The sequence below is a fragment of the Corvus hawaiiensis genome, chromosome 1 (genome assembly GCF_020740725.1).
Source record: "Corvus hawaiiensis isolate bCorHaw1 chromosome 1, bCorHaw1.pri.cur, whole genome shotgun sequence".
NCBI classification, from domain to species: Eukaryota; Metazoa; Chordata; class Aves; order Passeriformes; family Corvidae; genus Corvus; species Corvus hawaiiensis.
The window spans coordinates 71,444,367-71,462,332 of record NC_063213.1 but is presented as its reverse complement, the minus strand read 5'-3'; the positions used below and the strand labels follow the sequence as shown (position 1 = coordinate 71,462,332).

At 39.8% G+C, this 17,966-nt stretch overlaps 1 protein-coding gene across 1 annotated transcript in view; it reads left to right on the top strand.

Moving 5' to 3' along the window:
• Positions 1 to 17,966, top strand: part of PHLPP1 (PH domain and leucine rich repeat protein phosphatase 1) — a 149,704-nt gene that overhangs the window by 85,538 nt on the left and 46,200 nt on the right. Inside the window, exon 4 of the mRNA XM_048310728.1 lies at positions 15,465 to 15,631. Coding sequence (XP_048166685.1) covers positions 15,465 to 15,631 — 167 coding nt within the window. The remainder of the gene's footprint in view (positions 1 to 15,464; positions 15,632 to 17,966) is intronic.

Below are 17,966 nucleotides of genomic sequence, written 5' to 3'. Positions count from 1 at the left end.
GATAATGTCCCTCTTCTGGGTTGTTTGCCAAGAACTGCTGTTGCTGCTGTTAGTGTTGTGTGGAAATACTCAGTTTGCGAGCTCTTGGTAACAGGCAATAGGGAGGTGAATTTTTCTGCATTTACACCAGGACTTCTTTCTACCAAGGTTGTGTAAGCAAAGTTCTGTGCTGAGCTTTCTCCATTTTCTTATCTTATCAGCTGGATGGATCTAGTGAGATCATTACAACAACAAGGATGACAAATATATCTGTCAACATTTCAGTTTAAAAAGCTTTATTCCAGTGTTTTTAAAACATAAAATAGTATCAGGGATTTTTTTGGTTCATTCCTTACACAGAACCTAAATATTAAATTGCTAGAGTAAAGGATTTTTTTTCCTGCTTTGAAATGTTGCTGAATCTCTCTTTAGTTTTATAACTATTTGATTTTGGGGTTTTTTGTAGTAAGCAAATAATTTTCTGTTAGTGAAAAATGGTTACTAACTAAAACCTTTGTAAAGCAAATTTTATACTGGGCTTAGAATACAATTAATTATAGGAATTTAGGGCCTGCATTATTTCGTTTGACTCTTCAGTTCCACTTTGTGTTGTTGAAAGGTGTTTTTGCAGTTGTCTGTTCTATCTCTCAATCCCTGCCACTTTTTTGCTAAAAACTTATATATCTTGAACCATTATATTTTTCATGCTTTTTTACCACGCATGTTCTTTTGCTATGCTGTCAGCATGGTCTACTGGGTTTTGTAGTTGTGCCTAAACTTTTCATTAGTTTTGTAGCTGATAGGACTGTCCATGCTCTTTACTATGTTACTAGTTGGAGACACTCACGTAGCACTTGTTCTGTTTTGGCTTTAGATTGCAATAATGTATTACCCAGCCAATTGCCGGTGATACAGCCTAGGTTGTGGGCTTTTTTTAAGAGGTTTGATTTTCTGTCAAACTTTCTTCAAACAGTAACTAAGGCACCTTCTAGCACATGCATCATTTAAAATGTCATCTAAGTTTTTTTTTCTAGTAAGTTTTAAAACTCTTTTTTTAAAGAAGCTGTTCTGGCATATCTGCTTAGGTCTGTTAAGCCTCAAGGTAGAAGTCCCCAAGGCATATTTTATGAGATGGTGAGGCACGGTCTGTCAGGTTTTTGAATTCTTGGTGCTTTGGGGTTGTCTCTAGGACAGTAGTGTCCTTTCATCTCCACAGGGTTTGACATCAGATAAATGAAAGGCAAATCTAATGAGTGAGGAAAACAGTGGAAAACAATGAACTTCAGAGCTAGAGATAAATGGCCAGAAAGCCCCTCTGAATTACTGGCAGCATAAGCTTGTTCTGTGCCATGCTGTGCTTCTCTCTTTCTGGTTCACCCAAATGACTAACAGCATCGGGATGATAGCCAGCATGAGAACATATCCCCATGCACTCACGATAACCTCCCATTTTTATGTAAGTGTAGAAAGAAAATACATAGTTTCAAGTGTCTTTTCAGACTGTCAGAAGTGAAGAAACTCTCTTTGCTATTCTTTTAGTTGGTAAAACATGCTTCGAGGAAAAATGAGGCATTTCCCCTAATTCCCAGCCCCCAAACCTGAAACATGGCATTCTGCATTCATGGATTCTCAAACAGTACTTTGCCACTTCAGGTTGTTTTTTTGATGTTTGGGGTTCCTGTCCTTAGACTGAAAAACAGCGACAGGCATGATTGTATGCAAGGCAGTCGTGTGGGAGGTGCTGCACAGAAACACTGTTTCTGAAGAACAGAAACAGGGAAACTAGTAATGCTGCAAAAGTAACTCAAATTTCCTCCAGCTGATGCTGTTTGTGTCAAAGTGCTTAATTGTAAGGTGCAACACACCTGATTTACATGTGTAAAGAAAAGAGAAAAGTTGAATCTTCAGCTCTGTAGTTCAGGCAAACTAACATTCTTATGCCAGGAAAAAAACCCAACACTTATATGAGATGTTCTGCCTCAGGTGTTTGGAAACTACTCAAGTTCAAAGCTGCTGAAATACTCCTGCTCACCAAGAAAATACTGTGTAAAGCACTATATTTCTAAAAACAAGCTAATTTAGGAAGGGAGATATGATGGCCCTGAAACTTAGCTTCTAGTTGCTTGCAATGGGCTAGGTCACATGGTGCTTACAGATTCTTTCCTAATACTGGTGATGTATACAGTACTTGCACTTTTGTGAGTTGTTATGAATAATATCTAAGACTGTGTTTTAAATAGAGATGTTTAATGGCATTTGTTTTGAAAATGACATTTGTGTTAACTTATATTCAATGGTAGTTCTTCGGCAGTCCTTTATGCTCCTGATGTGTGCTGCTGAAAACTGAGGCTTCTGATTCTTATTTAGTGTAGTGAAAGCTTTAATTATAAATTTTAATGCAGAAGCAAATCCGTGGTAAAATATTTTGTTAAAATTGCCCAATTCAGTTTTTAACTATGAAAAAAATTTTCACGTCTGTCTTCCGAATACTTCAAAAGAGCTAGAAGATGATGTTGTCTTAACTTTTAAATAACAAGCTCAGTCTTGAAAGGAGACTTGCAAAGAACGCTTGCTCTGCACACTTTCTCCCCACAGAATATTGACAATGTTGACTTTTTAGTGGTGTTTCAGAATGAGACAAATCCTAATGCATCACTCCTGCAATAAATATGTGTATGCTAGAAAAGATTTGAATTCATGTTTGTGGAAACTTGGGTTTAATTTAATTAAAAATAAGCATTGCTCCTGTATAATCAGATTCATTCTAACAGTGGAATCTATCATAGCCAAGACAGCTCTTGTGCTCTGCCTCAGTAAATTTTTGGAAGGTGAAGAGGTGTTAGGATTGATTTTCCTGTATGTATGTGTCCTGAGGTGAACAGAACTCCTGTTTTCAGGACAGACTGGAGTTACTGCACAAATACTGACCTAAATATCGAACTTGGTGACATACTTATTCCAAATAGGTCACTTTTAGATATGCTGATTTAGCCTCAAACAGTATATTTTTAAAAGCTGGAGATGTCTTGTTCGTTAATATTGCTAGTTCTATACCACAGTGCATTTCTTTCCTTTTTCTTTCCAAAAATTGGAGGCCTAATTAAGGAATCTTAAAAGGTAAACAACAGCAACAGATTTGGTCCTTTGTGATCTAATGTATTCGTTCTCTTGCCAAATGTTGAAAAATAAGCTTATGCAACTGGGAGGGGGAGCAGAGGGGAAAGAGAGCAACATCTTCACAGCTTTAAAGCGTTTTGTCTGCATAAAGTTGTCATGATGGTTCTGGAACTGGCACAATTACTTGCATGGCAAATCTGCCACCATTTGCTATTTGAATATCAAATGCAGAAGGATGGGGCAAAGAACGTGTATTTTAACAGAGTGAGGAGGATGTGATGAGGGCGTTCCTCATTTACCACTTCCAAAACCTAAAAAGCTACATGCTTAATGTAGAAGAGAGAGAGATGTCATGCGTAAGGTGTTATGGAGTGGTGGAACTTGCTGTTGTTAGGCTTTTATCTGGGATGTGGCCTGCTGTTTGGTGCTTCTAACAGCTAAACCTAACCATTTTTCACTGTGTGAGATTTCTGTTGTGAGCATTGCCTGTGACACAGCTCACAACATGGATGGTTTGGCTGGAGTATAACAGGATTACCAGTCTTCTGTGTTCCAAGGCATGCAGTTAAAATGGGATGTCAGTGTCTGCCTCAGAAATTCAGTATTGCAGAGCTTATGCCAGGATGCATTACAGAATTTTATCTTCTTGGAGATAGTGTGCCCCACTGGGCATGCTGGGATGGGTTATCTGACCCCACAGAACTTCTCCCCTCTAAGCTGCAGGAGAGCAGGAAGTGTGTCAACAGCTTCCTGTGACAATTATTTCCTGCTTTAGTGTTCGGTTCAGTGGGGCAGGTAGAGGAAGAGAGGTGATGAGAGACAAGGGCTGTAAATAGTGCATGTCTGTGTAGGTAGGGAGAGATGTACAGGCACACAGCCTTGTGTGTCTGCACACCATCGTCCACAGTTGGACAGCTGTGGCTGGGAATAAGTTGTTGTGGGGGGCTTGGGTGCCTACACACAAAAGAGCCTTGCTGTTGAAAATAAAAGGAATGTCCAAAAATAGGATTTAAAACCTATGAAATTTAAGAGTTTTCTCTTGTGTGCTTTTGTATTTTCCTTTCCCTGTTTCAGTCACCTTTGTGTTAAAGTCTGTAGTGGAAGTGTGTGGTATTCCAAACAACCATAGCCTGCTGTGAAAAAGGAGAGTTTAATTATGATGTCAGTGTACATTATGTTTAAAACATGGTAAAAATAGCAAGAATAGCAAATTCAACTGAGAAGGCCGTGCTGCCATATTGGCCTTACTCCTTTCATGTCAGTGCGGAATGCTCTCTTCATACATTTATTTGCACTGTGAAACGAGCAGAAAATAAGAACAGATTAGAATTTAGCTTATACTATACAAGTAAGTAATGCAGAAGCCTCTACTGCTGTAGTCTCCATGTTTCCTCAACCTCTGTAGAGATCTACCTGAAGCAGCAAACAAAAACCCAAAGTACTGTTTTTGCTTCTTTTCCTCTAAAATTATCTAGTTCTGACCATCTGCCTCAGTCTTCTAATTATTTTTTCGGTACAAGTTTGACAATTGTGTACAGAGACTTTTGTAAAAGGGGGGTATGAGCCCTGTAGACAGGACAGAGCTGACCTATAACTCTAGTCATATGATTTTTATTTCTGATGAGAAAAGGTTTGAGTTCTGACCGCATACTTGGTGCTACAGACCATGTTTATATGTATAAATTCTACAGAATTTAAAAATTCATTCCTAACCTTGACTGCAGTTCTGCAAATGTATTTCCAAAGTAGGAGACCAAGATGATTAGCTTTTGGATGTGTTTTACAGGAACTGTGCTGAGGAAATGCAGTGAGCAACAATTGAGCTTTACTGCTAAAGATGTGCCTGCTTTTCAGCTGTGCTTCATCCACCGATAGGGAAAGATCATCAGCTGTGGGACTGCTTTTTCCTTCTGCACATAAGATTCTGCTCATTAATTAAAGGGATGGGTAATAAGGCATATCCACTTGTGTATGTAGCTTCATCTTTATTTCAGATACTATCAGATGTTAATGTTTGGCTTTTTCATGTCAGCCATGGTCAACCAGGAAAAGTTGTGTGAGAAACTTTCACACCAGCTGCATTGTGGAACGCAGACTTTGCAGAGCTTTTTAATACAAAATGCAGCCTCTCGTCTGTAAAGGCTTGAAGCCACTAATCTCATGGTTAAGTTAGCCCTACATTGTATTTGCCTTGGCTTGCCCTCTAGGTGATTGACCTATTTCGTATGTATTTCTGGATACTGTAATGAGCTGTCTTCAAAGAGTTCATCATTGCAGTGATTTTTATTACCAAGCTTCCGTTGTTTCTGGAGGCATTAGGGACAGGCTTTTCTAATGCTTACTGGTCAAAACGGGCTTAGAATACCTTTTTGCAGGTATATATTTTGCAGCACCAATAGTGAGTGTAGGGAAAAATCATATGCAAATATAACGTAGTTTGTTTTAAGTTGTTTGGGATGTTACTTGTTACAGTTCTGCCAGTTCATACTTTTATCTCAATGGATGCACTGTCTCCTCTCCAAGTGTCTGTTTAGCCCCCTGAGCAATGGGTAGCCTTCTTCTGGAGGAATATTGTGGAGAACTTTACTGAATTTCTAGATTAGTGTTTTTGCTTTTACCTCTGGCTGTTGGTTATCACCTGTGGTCATTCTACAGGGAATGACTGTGTGCAACAAACAGACTATTTGTGTTGCAGTTAGGAATTTCTGATATTTCCTTTTAGCTTTATAGTCTTAGTCCATGTGTTTGAATGTGCCATTGTGATTCTGGGCTACCTGTTTTTGTGTGTGTTGGGGACAGGTTGGAGGTCAGGAATGTGCTGGTCACTGAGAAGGTGACCATGAAGTAGTTGGTTTGTTTCTTATGCCAGTTGTGCTTGGAGGCTGGAAAATGAGTCCTTATCCTAATACGACCTAAAAATGAGTTTAGTGTACTGCCAACATCAGTGGGCATCTTTTGACAATAGCCTTTAACCAAAGTTTGTTTTCTTTGGGCATAACTATTTGGGTTTCTTCACACTCGACATTAAGCAGCACCATTAGCCTATTGGAAAAGTTGGTTCAACATCTATTGAAGAAAAGAGAACCCAGAAAGGTATTCTCATTTTTCACTGGGTCTTTTTTTGAGCTGATCCTGACTTACAGGAAACATGATGACTCTAAGTTTAGTACAAGGAAACCCTTTTTTCCCCTAATACCATAAAATGGCAATATTGAGATAATGCTTTCTCTAAAAATAGATCCCTAAAAATAAATCCACAGCTTCCTTTTGGTGGTGATTACAAATACTAAAACAAACCTCTGGTTTCCATGTGGAACTTGACTTCCTTTTCTCTGTGTGTGAAAAATCCTCAGTGTTTGGAACCTTTACTCTGAAGCCATATCTGGTCATTCTTGCTGTTGGTGGCTTCCTATCATCTTGAGCGTGAAAGCTGAAGATTGGGGAAAACAAACTTGAAGCCAGTTTTGTTTCTCTTTTGATGATAACACTTGAAAGTGTTCCTCCTCCTCTTTCCCTGCAAAGCCCATTCTTTTTTGCCTTTTGTTATTAGGGTTTAATTGACATTTTGGAAATGAACTTCTGCGTATGTTTCAGTGTAATCAGCTTCTCTTAATGGTTCAGAAGGGAAGCTTGGTGTTTTGTCTCAGCTGATTAGTTTTGCGTGTCAAAATAGTTTAGCTGATTTTAAAGTGTAATGATTTCAAGCTCTTAATTTCTGTTTTAGAGCAATTACAGTTTCACTGGTGTTTTGGTTTTTGGTTTTTGGGGTTTTTTTGCTGGAATTTAGAGAGTCTGTGGTTCTTGTTTTGGGCTTGCTGCCTTTGATTAATAATAGTTATTGAAGCATTGCAGCCAAGAGTGAGAACAGAAAACTAGGTATTGCCCACACGTCTGGAATAGCATTCAAGTACCATCTTTTGAAGCCTCTAAATCAGGTTCTGGTATTACTGAAGCTGAATTTGTGCAGCTCTTGCATAAATATGGGAAAGCATCACCTAGAAGCTCAGTGAGGTGTTGCATATGTTACCTTTTAAGGTGTGTTCAGTCCAGAAGGATCCCAAAGTGTTCTCACCAACCTCTGAAAGTGGAGGAGTAAAAGCAAGTAGGGGAATGAACATAATGTTGCTCTTAATGAAGCTCAGGGGAACCAAGTGTCCACAGTGAGCACATCCCATAAGACAGGAGGGCATTGCAGGGACTGACATATCGTACTGTATTTTGGTATGTGTAAGGTTATAATGGAGCTGGTCTTGAAACTGAATGGCTGTAACACTGAAAGCCTTTCCAAACAAAGTCTAGCAGCAAGGAAGAAAGAAGAGGAATTATTAGCCAAACCTAACTTTAGGGACATTTACTCTCCTTAGGCATCTTCTCTAGTCAGTAGAGAAGGATTAAAGTCTCCAAGGAACAGAGGGAATGAGTACTGGAGACCAGTTTTAGGCTATAGAGCTATATTCATGATTATTTGTATTACAAAACACTTGGGCCAGAAGGCCTTTCTGAGTTACAGTGGAATAGTGGCATGAAAAGAGTTCATCTCATTGTAGAATTAATCTATATGTTAGAGCTGTGTCAAAGAACCTAGATCAGAAACTGAGGACTTAGCATAATCTCTTACTTAATGCAAACAAAAAAACCCTACCACCCTCTCCGTGTGGGACTGGGGAGACTCAGACAAGCGAATATCTAGTGTAAGTCTTCTGGCAAGAGTCTGAAATGTACAGTATATCATAGAATGGTTTGAGTTGGAAGAGACCTTAAAGATTATCTAGTTCCAAAACCCCCACCATGGGCATGGACACCTTCCAGTAGACCAGGTTGCTCAAAGCCCCATCCAATCTGACTTCAAACACTTCCAGGGACAGGGCATCCACAGCTTCTCTGAGCAACCTTGGATTATCTTTGTGGCCTTCCTCTGGACATGCTCTAAAAAGTTCACATCTTTATTGTGTTAGAGACTTTAGACCTGGATGCAGCACTCCAGGTGGGGTCTCACAAGGGCAAAGTAGAATGGGAGAATCATCCTCCTTGCTCTCCTGGCCACGACTCTTCATGCAGCCCAGGCTGCAGTTGGCCTTCTTGGCTGTGAGTGCACATTGTTGGCTCATGTCTGGCTTTTCATCCACCAGAAACCCCAGTCCTCCTCCACAGGGTTGCTTGCAGTGATGACTTCTACCAGTCTGTACTTATGTCTGGGATTGCCCCCTGGCCCAGGTGTAGCTCCTGGGACTTGGACTTCTTAAACTTCTTGAGGCTCTTGTGGGCCCACTTTTCAGGCTTGTCCAGGTCCTTCTGGATGGCATCTCTTCCTTCTGTTGCGTCATCTCTAAGCTTGCTGAGGGTTCCCTTAATCTCACTATGTCATTGATAAATATATTAAAGAGCACCAGTTGTAAGACCCTGTCCTCAGGGACACTACCCTCCACCAGCCTTCACCTGACATAGAGCTGTTGACCACAACTTTGGCTGCATCCATCCAGCTAATTCCGTATCCACTGAATAGTCCACCCTTCAAATCCATGTCTTTATGGTTTGGAGATAAGGATGTTGTGTGGGACTTTGTTGAAGGCCTTAGAGAAGTCCAGGTGGATGACATCAGTTGGTCTTCTGTTGCTGACCACTGCAGTCACTCTATCATGAAAAGGCCACCAGATTGGCCAGGCATGATTTGCACTTACTGTCTTTATGTGCCTTAGCATTGCTTCCCTGAGGATCTGCTGCATGATTTTCCCATGCTGAAGTGAAAAAATGCTGAAAGAAAGTCTTTGGTGGAGGGCTGCTCATTGCAAAGTCTGCTTGCTTGGCAGTACAGCAGCTTGTCTTTGTGAAAAAATAAATCTAACAGGAATAGTAAGCAGAAAAAGGGGTATTTCTTAATTTTTATGAGACTGACACCTCTTTGGCAGTATTTACAAATGAATTATTTTCAGTCGAGCTGTTTTAAGGATGTTAATATTCCTTGCTCCACCAAATGGAGATTCACATGCCTGAATTATAAGTAGCTTAATGCTACAGCTAATTACTGTCACATAACTCTAAGTTGCATCTTAAGCCTTGCCCTTGCAGGGATCTTAGTCTGAGCATCCCAGTGTGACTATGACCAAGGAACAGTGTTGATATCATTCCCTGACTAATATCGATACCAGTACATGATCTCTAAAAGAAGAGTACTTTTCCTCCAGGAAAACACTCGTATTCTGGTAATGACTTCAGATACTACCCAGCATTTCCAAATGATAGATGATGAATGTCACCTTTTTTGTCAAATTCTTGCTGTCAAGATCTTTATGTTAAACCTGGGACACTGGCTTTCACATCTATTAAATTTTTTCTGGTTTCCTATCACAAAAGATGAGGGAGCCCAACTTCTGGTTAATCCCCTTCACATTTCTGCCTCCCCACACACGTTTGCTAATGCTGTTTTCAGTTGTTAGAGGTTTGCACAAGGGCCAAAAGTAGAAATGAGCTGTTTGCTTATAAAACTTTGTTCAGCGATAAGGAGAGCAGAGAAGGGACAAGTTTAAATAATTTTTGTGCCCCTGAGTCTTGTTGGCGTGAGGTATTTGTACCAGAGGCTTTTGGCGGCTTCACCTGCAGAGGAGCCCTGTGAGTACTGCCACACTGGCGTGCACTTCTGCCCTTCTCTAAGTAGGGAATTACTACTCTGACCTATGGCATTGCCTGTTGGGTTTGTGGATCTGAGTGGCAGGCTTTCAAGCCTTTGCTGGGTTTTATGTTTTCTATGCAAGGCCCTTAGCTGGAGCTGGCGTGTATCTAATTTGACATTTGAAAGAAAACAAAAAGGAGATGCCAGAAAAGCCAGTACCTTTTAACCCTTGGGCTGCAGTCATTTTAACAGTTGTCATTTAAAAATGAAAATATATTGATGCCTTAGGCTTTAACTTTTATATTTTTCAAATCCTGTACTGCCTAGTGTGTAACTCTGAAGTTTCTTGTGGCCTGTTAGCTGCTGTTCTCTCATGCTAGTTAGACATAACAGGCCACTCTAGGTTTGCTCTCCAAGGACACCCAGATTGTCCTAGGCCCAAAATGTGTAAACTAAGGCTTCTGGAGAGGAGGACAAACTTGGGGTAATTACATCATTAACTGGGGTTGTAATTGGAGAATTGATCCTGATATGCAAATGAACCGAACTTATAAAAGTGTGAAAAACCCGTGACCATCTGTCCATCTTGGGTGTAGCCTTTGGCCTGCCCAGGGTGTACCTTTGAAGGCCCTTCAAATAAATACTTACCTTTATTCCCTTATTCTTGTCTAGTCTCTGTTTTTAGGTGGCCATCTCAGGCATCAATATGGCTTTAAAGAAAAAGCAAATGTTCTGTTCTCCCCCTCCCCTTCATTAAGTTTTTTGGCATTAGATTGTTTACCAGGCTAAACAGTTCCTCAGCTCTTGGCTGTGGCTGAGGGCACCAATGTGCTTCCCGGCTGTGGAATTCAGCTCAGTGGAGGGAGGCCTCTCTGCTGAGCAGGGCTTTGATGTTTGAATAGAAAGGAGGATTAGGATTTGAAGCAAGGCTAGTTCTGAAGTGAGGAGAACCTGTTTGCTCTAAGTTAGTTTAGGTATTTCATTATGTATCACTGTTTAGTTAAGGCTTATGCAGGCATTGGTGGGATGTGATGATTATCAAACTGTTTAAAAACAAAACCTAAAGGAGAAAAATTTAACTGCCTTTGCATTGCATGTCTACAGCAGGTATAATTTAACATTGTCAGCTCAGTTCAAACAGACTGGGAAGTTGGCTGCCTGTACAGTGTGGGCTGCTTAGCTATTTTGTCTTCTGTTGAAGTCCTAAGCAGTAATTTCTTATCTGAATAGAGCTATAGGGAATGGGATGAGGGTAAACAGGAAAAAGACATAATTACATTGGTTTAAATTCACACCACAGGACACACCAAAAGATGTCCTTGTATAAACAAGACTTGTGTTTGTCCATACAGCTGGGTTCAGCTGTGCCCATTCCTGACATCCATTGTCAGCCACAGATCATTTCTGTAGTATAGCCAAGGCTTTAAAACAAAGACGATAATCAGTCTTGTTGCATAGCTCAGTGACAGAGGTGTCATTATACTGATGGACAAAGCAAAGTGGTTTTTCAGCCCTGTGTAGCAAGAAACAGCAAGAATATGGGTTGATGCAAGTATTTTTCTGTATTTTTGTTGCCAGCTGTTAAAGATTTACAGTGAACCTGTACTGTACTTTCACAAGTCTTGAAATACTGTTTCCTTTTAAAAAATAATAATTAAAAAAAAATTAAAATCAAAACACTTCAGCAAACCTTTATTTGAGGTGTTGCCTGGAATCTAGACATCAGAGGTACTGCTGGCATTTTTGAATAGTTGTTTTTATTTGTAGGTATATTGGGGCACAAGTAGTGCATGTATAAAAGTGAGTTTTCATATTAGGGAGATTCCTATTTCTTTGGCATGTGTGCTGCTCTTAGGAGGGGAGGAGCAGAAGGCACAGTGCCCAAGGAGGGAGATGAGCTCTCCAGCAGCATTATTTGTGGTGGTATTTGGAGAATAAATCTGCATTTTGTTGCTGCTGTGGGAAAATTAAAAGCACAATAACAGGTTTTTGGTGTTTGCAGTGGGTAGACCCAGGGGTTTCTGTGGTACATGTGCTACATTGTATATCACTTCTTCCAAACTCCACTTAGTTTGCCATATTCATGTGAAGATTGAAAAAAATAACTTAGAACAGTGTAGGCCTAGGATGCATAACTGAGGTTTCAACAGGAACTGGAAAAAAAAAAATCTTCCACTGGACTTTGTGGTTTGATGTACAAAACTCAGCATGGCCTTACCCCGTTACTACTCCTCTAGTGTTACAGTGGGGGACATTGCAACACAATGACAGACTGTAAAGTGTTTAAAAATCATATCCAGGGAATGGAGAAAGCATATTTCATATTGTTTGTTTATGTTTTTTGATGATTGAATATCCCAACTGAGAAATGGACTTCAAAAAGTATGAGATCTTGCTTTGTGTTTGAGCTGCATGGCTGCCAAATGTTTCATGTCTTGCAGAGACAGGCTTTAACTCTACAGCTCCTGCAGTAGCTCCTGTCGTTGAGAGCTTGTGATGTACCATCTTCTGAGAAGGTCATTGCCCCAGCCGTTTCCTCAGTGTTATTGGTGCTGGAAATGCAGCAGTGGTTTCGTGTGACACAAGTGTGAAGGCTCTGTGCAATTTGAGATAGGGTGAGAAGACTTTCGAGAGGGGTTGGTCTGGGCAATGGCGGCTTCTGCCTGTGGAGTTGTGAATTGTGCTGCTTGTGGTTTTATTTTTATGTATGTGCATACAGCTTATCAGACAGCTATACTTAAGAGTTTTCCACAAGAAAACACCAAACAAACCATAACAAGTCCATAATGCAGGTTCCCTGTGTATCTAGAAAGCCTTTCCCTCTAGCAGTGCTACCACACCAACTCTCTTCACTATGCTTGTGGGAACACGGATGTGTTGAATGCAGCCCAGATAACTTGTTGAGGTATTTATTTACAGTGGAATGTTTTGGTTTTGTTTTCTTCCAGTGAAAACACACTTTCTGCAGATAATGTTCCTTTTCTCCAGATGCTTTTTATTCTTTGAGTGTGAGGGATATTCTACTGAGTGTTTTCCCACCCATTATCACATTATCTCTGCAATGATTCTCCAGAGTGAGTCAGGGAAACCCAGTGCTTTATTGAAGAACTGTATCATCTTTTACAAAAAAGTCTTTGCTTTTAATAAACAATAGCAAACATAAGCATGTGCAGTCTTGCTGCATTTAAGTCAGTTGCAGACAGTTGCAAGATTGAAATATTCCTTTATTGTTTGGTTTTGGAACAATGTAATTTCAGAATTTCTATATTCAACTTCAAAACAACTGGTGAAAGTTTCTGGTGAATGAAAGAAAGTATTGTTAAGATGATGTTCTCCTTCATTACTCTTCTTTGTTTTTCATCTTGTTGCTGTGTTCTGTAGGAATTTGTTACAGAACAGTATTGAGCAATGAAAAGAGAAAAGTCTTTATCCCTGCCTGTGAGAATAACTATACGTATTTATATGAGCCTTCCTTGTAACAATTCAGGAGTTAATTCTTAGAGTACTGCTTGGTAACAGAAAGACTGATAAAATTACAATTGATTCCAGAATTAACACCTTTTAAAAAATGGTTTTAACTTTTACAGTTACCTCTCTGGAAGAAGCATCATTCAATATTTGTCAATTGCTTGAAAAAACTAATTAAATGCTTTGTATAATAAAGTGTTCCTTTTTAAAAAAAGGTCAAACAAAAAATAACCAGTACATATAACCTGTAAAAACAAAATTACTTTTAACTAGATTTATTTCTCAGGGTTTGACAGTTTTAAGAAAGGATTTGCATCCTTTTTTGAGGCAACAGTAGAATTTGCATATTTGATCTTGTTTGGCTGCATTATCATGATTCCCACTCAAGAGTTCCCATTTCTGGTTCTTGAGATATTTTTAGAGTAATGTGGCTTGCTAAGCACTGCTGGGTTGCTTATTGCTGTTCATATCACATTCCAAACAAGTAGTTGGAGCAACAGTGTATACAAGAATTATACCTGAAATGAAACATTCCTCCTTTTTAATTTAACGGGCATCAGCAGTTTTTCATCTCTTGTGTTTGCAGTGTGATCAGAACTGTACAGTACTGGGCATAAACAGACTGAATATCCAGCATTCAGAAATGACTGCTCAGTATAGCCTATGAATAATTCTTGTCTCATACTACAAGGGGAAGAAAAATACTAGCTACAGTAACAAAAGGACTGAACTAATAGAGTAACAAAAATTCAAGCGTTTTAATGGATGTGGGAGGACTGGATTATTAACGGCTGCATTGGAGAAAAACACTGCACTGCCTGTTCCCCTCGAAGCCTATGGCTGTGTGTTTATAATAGCAACCACTTATTCTAAGGCCTGTGTAGCTTGCGTTGGAGAGGAAAAAAAATTTCTGTGGCCTTCCTTTCAGTGGCAAGCTACTTTGCTTACCTCCTCAAAGCATGATGGCTCTAGTTTCAGAGTACTTGGTGGCAGAGACTGTATCTCTGCCCAGAAGATTGAGTGGTGTGTCCTTCCTCTGAGTTGAGAAGCTCTTACGTTACTGGGTATTGATTAGGAGTTGTTGAGTCTTTTCCTCTTTTTGCCGCTTAGATGTGGTGTTTGTCCCTCCAGAATCCCAGCATAAAAGGCCAGTGAAACAATAGCTTCTTTTGGTGTAAGCAGCTGACAGAACACATTTGAGCACTGTTGGTGTGGTCCCAGAAGTCTAAAATGGTGGTGAAGTTGTTTGCTTCTTCTCCTTTGCTTAAACCATGCCTGCTCCAAAAATGCCTCTCCTTCTTCTAGCATTTGACTCCTTCTCCTTGCCCACCATCCCCACTGCCTTGCATTACTGTGTGGTGGTGCTTTGCCATGTAGCATGTCTGTGACTCTACTTTATGAAAGAATATTTTTGAGTGTCGGACAGAAAATGTAAGCATACTACATTGCAGTCTTGGGTTTGTTTTTGACTTTGCTGGTGATATTTATTTATTTTTAGTGAAGTCTAGTAAATAAGTAAAATAGCGGGATGTAGTTCACTGAGTTGTATCCTAGAGATTTGGAAAGGGGCAGAATTGCCATTACTTGAAGAATTTGTCTATAGGTCTCTGTGGAATGATGCTAGCTATATATATATAGTGCTCAGTGGTATGATTCTTTTTTAGCCTCTACAGACTGTGTTTGTTTTACCTTTCTCTTTCTAGAAAACAGTGTTAAGCCTGCAAATCTCAGGAGTTTTTTTGTCATATTTTTTATCACTTTTGGACGGTCTTCTAATTCATTGAGAAGAGATGAGTGCTCAGTGCTTTGCTGGTGGGTTATTTTTTCTCTTCAGTAAGGTGTAAATGGGATAACTCTTCTGTCATTTAATACCCATCTTGGACATACGAAACCAAGACAAGATGATGTCGGCTAACCCCTCACCTCCACTTGGAAGAGGCAATTCTACCCAAAGGACTAAACTAAACCTTATGTCAAGTATCTTTTTTTTTTTTTCTGGTTGTAAAGTATTGCATAACTTCATAAATGAAAATGGATCCATTTCACATATTAATTTGACAGACCTTTGCTCTTTCCTCCCTGCTAGCTGTCTGTGGACCTGGTTTAAGCACTGAGGCCAAGAAAGAGATCCTGGCATAACTTGCAGCACTTACGTAAACTGTGTTAGATCATCTATATATGCCAACACTGGCTTCTGCTGTGCTTAAAATTTTATGTTGTGCTGGTAGGGGTGAAGGAAATGTTCTTTATTTTATTACAGTATTAATATATTGGTGTTGTGCTTGACTTCCAGGTTGCATCACAACGCATAAGCTCAGTGGATCTTTCATGCTGCAGCCTGGAGCACCTGCCTGCCAACCTGTTTTATAGCCAAGACCTCACTCATCTCAATTTAAAGCAGAACTTCCTGAGGCTAAACCCCAGCCCATCTACAAGTAGAGCGCTTAGTGAATTACAAAGGTAAAGTGGTATGGTTGTACTAGTCTTCCTCTGTCCTTGGAGCCATGATATGCAGAAACTTTCCTAAAAATTACTACCTCCTCTTGTGGAACGTTGGCCTGACAGAAATTGCTTAACTTTGTGTGTTAGAAACTACAGACTGGCTTTCATAAGAAACTTAATGTTTTTCTTGTAAATAGAAGGATATTTTCAGCCCAAAATGCAATTTTCATAATGTGTTTTTATCTACCTACTGAGGCCAGACTGTAGTTCTTCAGCCTTTGACTCATGTGAGTGAGTATGAGTTGGTGAGTTACCCATCAAAGGGAGCCATTCTAGGTAGGAACAGTACTGCATGTGACCAAGTGAAGAACTTTTTGTTTCCCCCTCCCAAGCAAAGAAAGCCCTGATTTCATAAATTCAGCCTGGTTCTTGTCCTCTTTCTACTCTGCTCAATACTAATTCTTCTTTTGTAGTAGCTGTGACCTTCCAGTTCTTTCCACTGCAGCTCATCCGAGAATGTAACAAATGGGTAGACAGCAGCATGATTGATGCTCTGAATGATTTAATGTATGTGTTCTGTGGAATCAGCAGGCTTTCTGTATTCACAAAGATGAATGTTCCCATACTGAATATAAAGCTGTGATTTTAATTTCAGTGGTAACTGAATTGCAGAGTACCTCAAGATTATATTTGTGGATGGTCCTGTTCAAAAAAAAAGTCTTAAACCACATTTCTAAGTCCCTTCCTCTTTGAAAAAAAACCGAAAAATACAAGATGGATTATGCGGGCTGTTGTATTTTTATATAATTCCAATTTCATTTTGGAAAACCTAAAAATTTGGCGTAATGGAAGATGAATGAACCCAGCAAGTCTGTTTCACAAACAAAACATACAGCAATTCCAAGACCTTATGAACACAGTCTGGAGAGAAATTCTGACTGGATTAAGTGTTCTGTAAATGTCAACACAGGTCTCCAGATAGCAAGTGGAATTTTAGCATAAACTAGCTATGAACATGGACAAATAATCAATGTCTCTTATTTTAATGACTTATTATAATTTTTCCTTTTTAAATATCAGAAGGTATAAAGGAGATACTTGATTATGCTTTGTCCATGTACCTACAGCTAATTTCTGTTTGGAATAGATTTGGATTTCTCCGTGTACCTACAACTAACTCTGTTTGGGATTAGAAAGCATTGTTTATTAATGTGATGGGCAATGTTCATTCTCTGTTCAATGTTCTCTTCGTACTGCAGTTGTAGGAACAGCTGGTGAGTCTTGCTGATAGTTAATAACCTGTTAAAATTTTTCTCACTAACGTGAGCCTGAACATACAAGAGTGAAAGAGTTCAGGTGACAAAATATAACTCTCCTGTTTTCTGAGATTCTGCATAAGGAAAATCTGGAGAAGTGGCATATAACTGAAGTGGTGTAAAACTGTTTTCCTCTCATTCTTCTGTGAGCTGGTCCTATTTTGTCAGCAAGTAATAGTCTGCTCTGCTTCCACTGCTTTGAGCTTGGCAAAAAGGCACGAGGCAGGTCTGGGAACTTCTGGAGGAAAAAAAAAATTAGGTTACACAGTGCTGTTTTGGTGGATCTGAGTTGGTGCAACACAAACTCATGCCCTTGATGTTTCCCTTTGCTTGTTTGATGTCCCCCAGCCTTATCTTCACCCAGCACAGGTGGCATCACCCAGGCAGTGAGTAGCTGGAAGCTGTTGCCGCTGTTTCTATTGCTGTGCCAGTGGGAAGGGCTGTGTGAAGTTGTGGTAGTTCCTGCTGAGGGTTAGGAAAAGCTGTGCCCCATCAGTTGTCTTTTGCCTCCCTACTGCAGCAAAAACATGAGCCTGACCCTGGAGTGTGTTCCCCAGCCATTCTCCTTCCTGCCCTAAGAAACACAGAACTGGCTTCTCTTTCGGGTGGGAAAACTTGAGTTGTACTTGTGTTCCCAAAAGGCTTTGTGCCAGCTCGACTCCTAGTAAGTCTGCTTTTCTGTAGTGAGTAAATGCACAAATATCTAGCAAGAGGAAGAGCACCATATGTTTTGAAATTATTAGTGAAACCCAGTATCAAAATGTGTGTAAAGTGAGGCTTGTCATTCCTGTGAACACACGTTGTCTAATTCATTTATTTTTTCTTTTTAATCCAATTCCATAAAACCATTTTCATATTTATAGGGGTTGTGCAAAGTAAAACTTCACTGAATAAACCAAAAGTCTTTTTTTGTTCACCCGTGTTCTTTCAAATCACTGGAAAGCAAGTCTTTGCTGTTCTGATTTGGTACTGTTGGCTTTTATACAAAATGAGGAATTGCTAAATTGCAGCCGCACATGAGGCACAGCACCACTGAA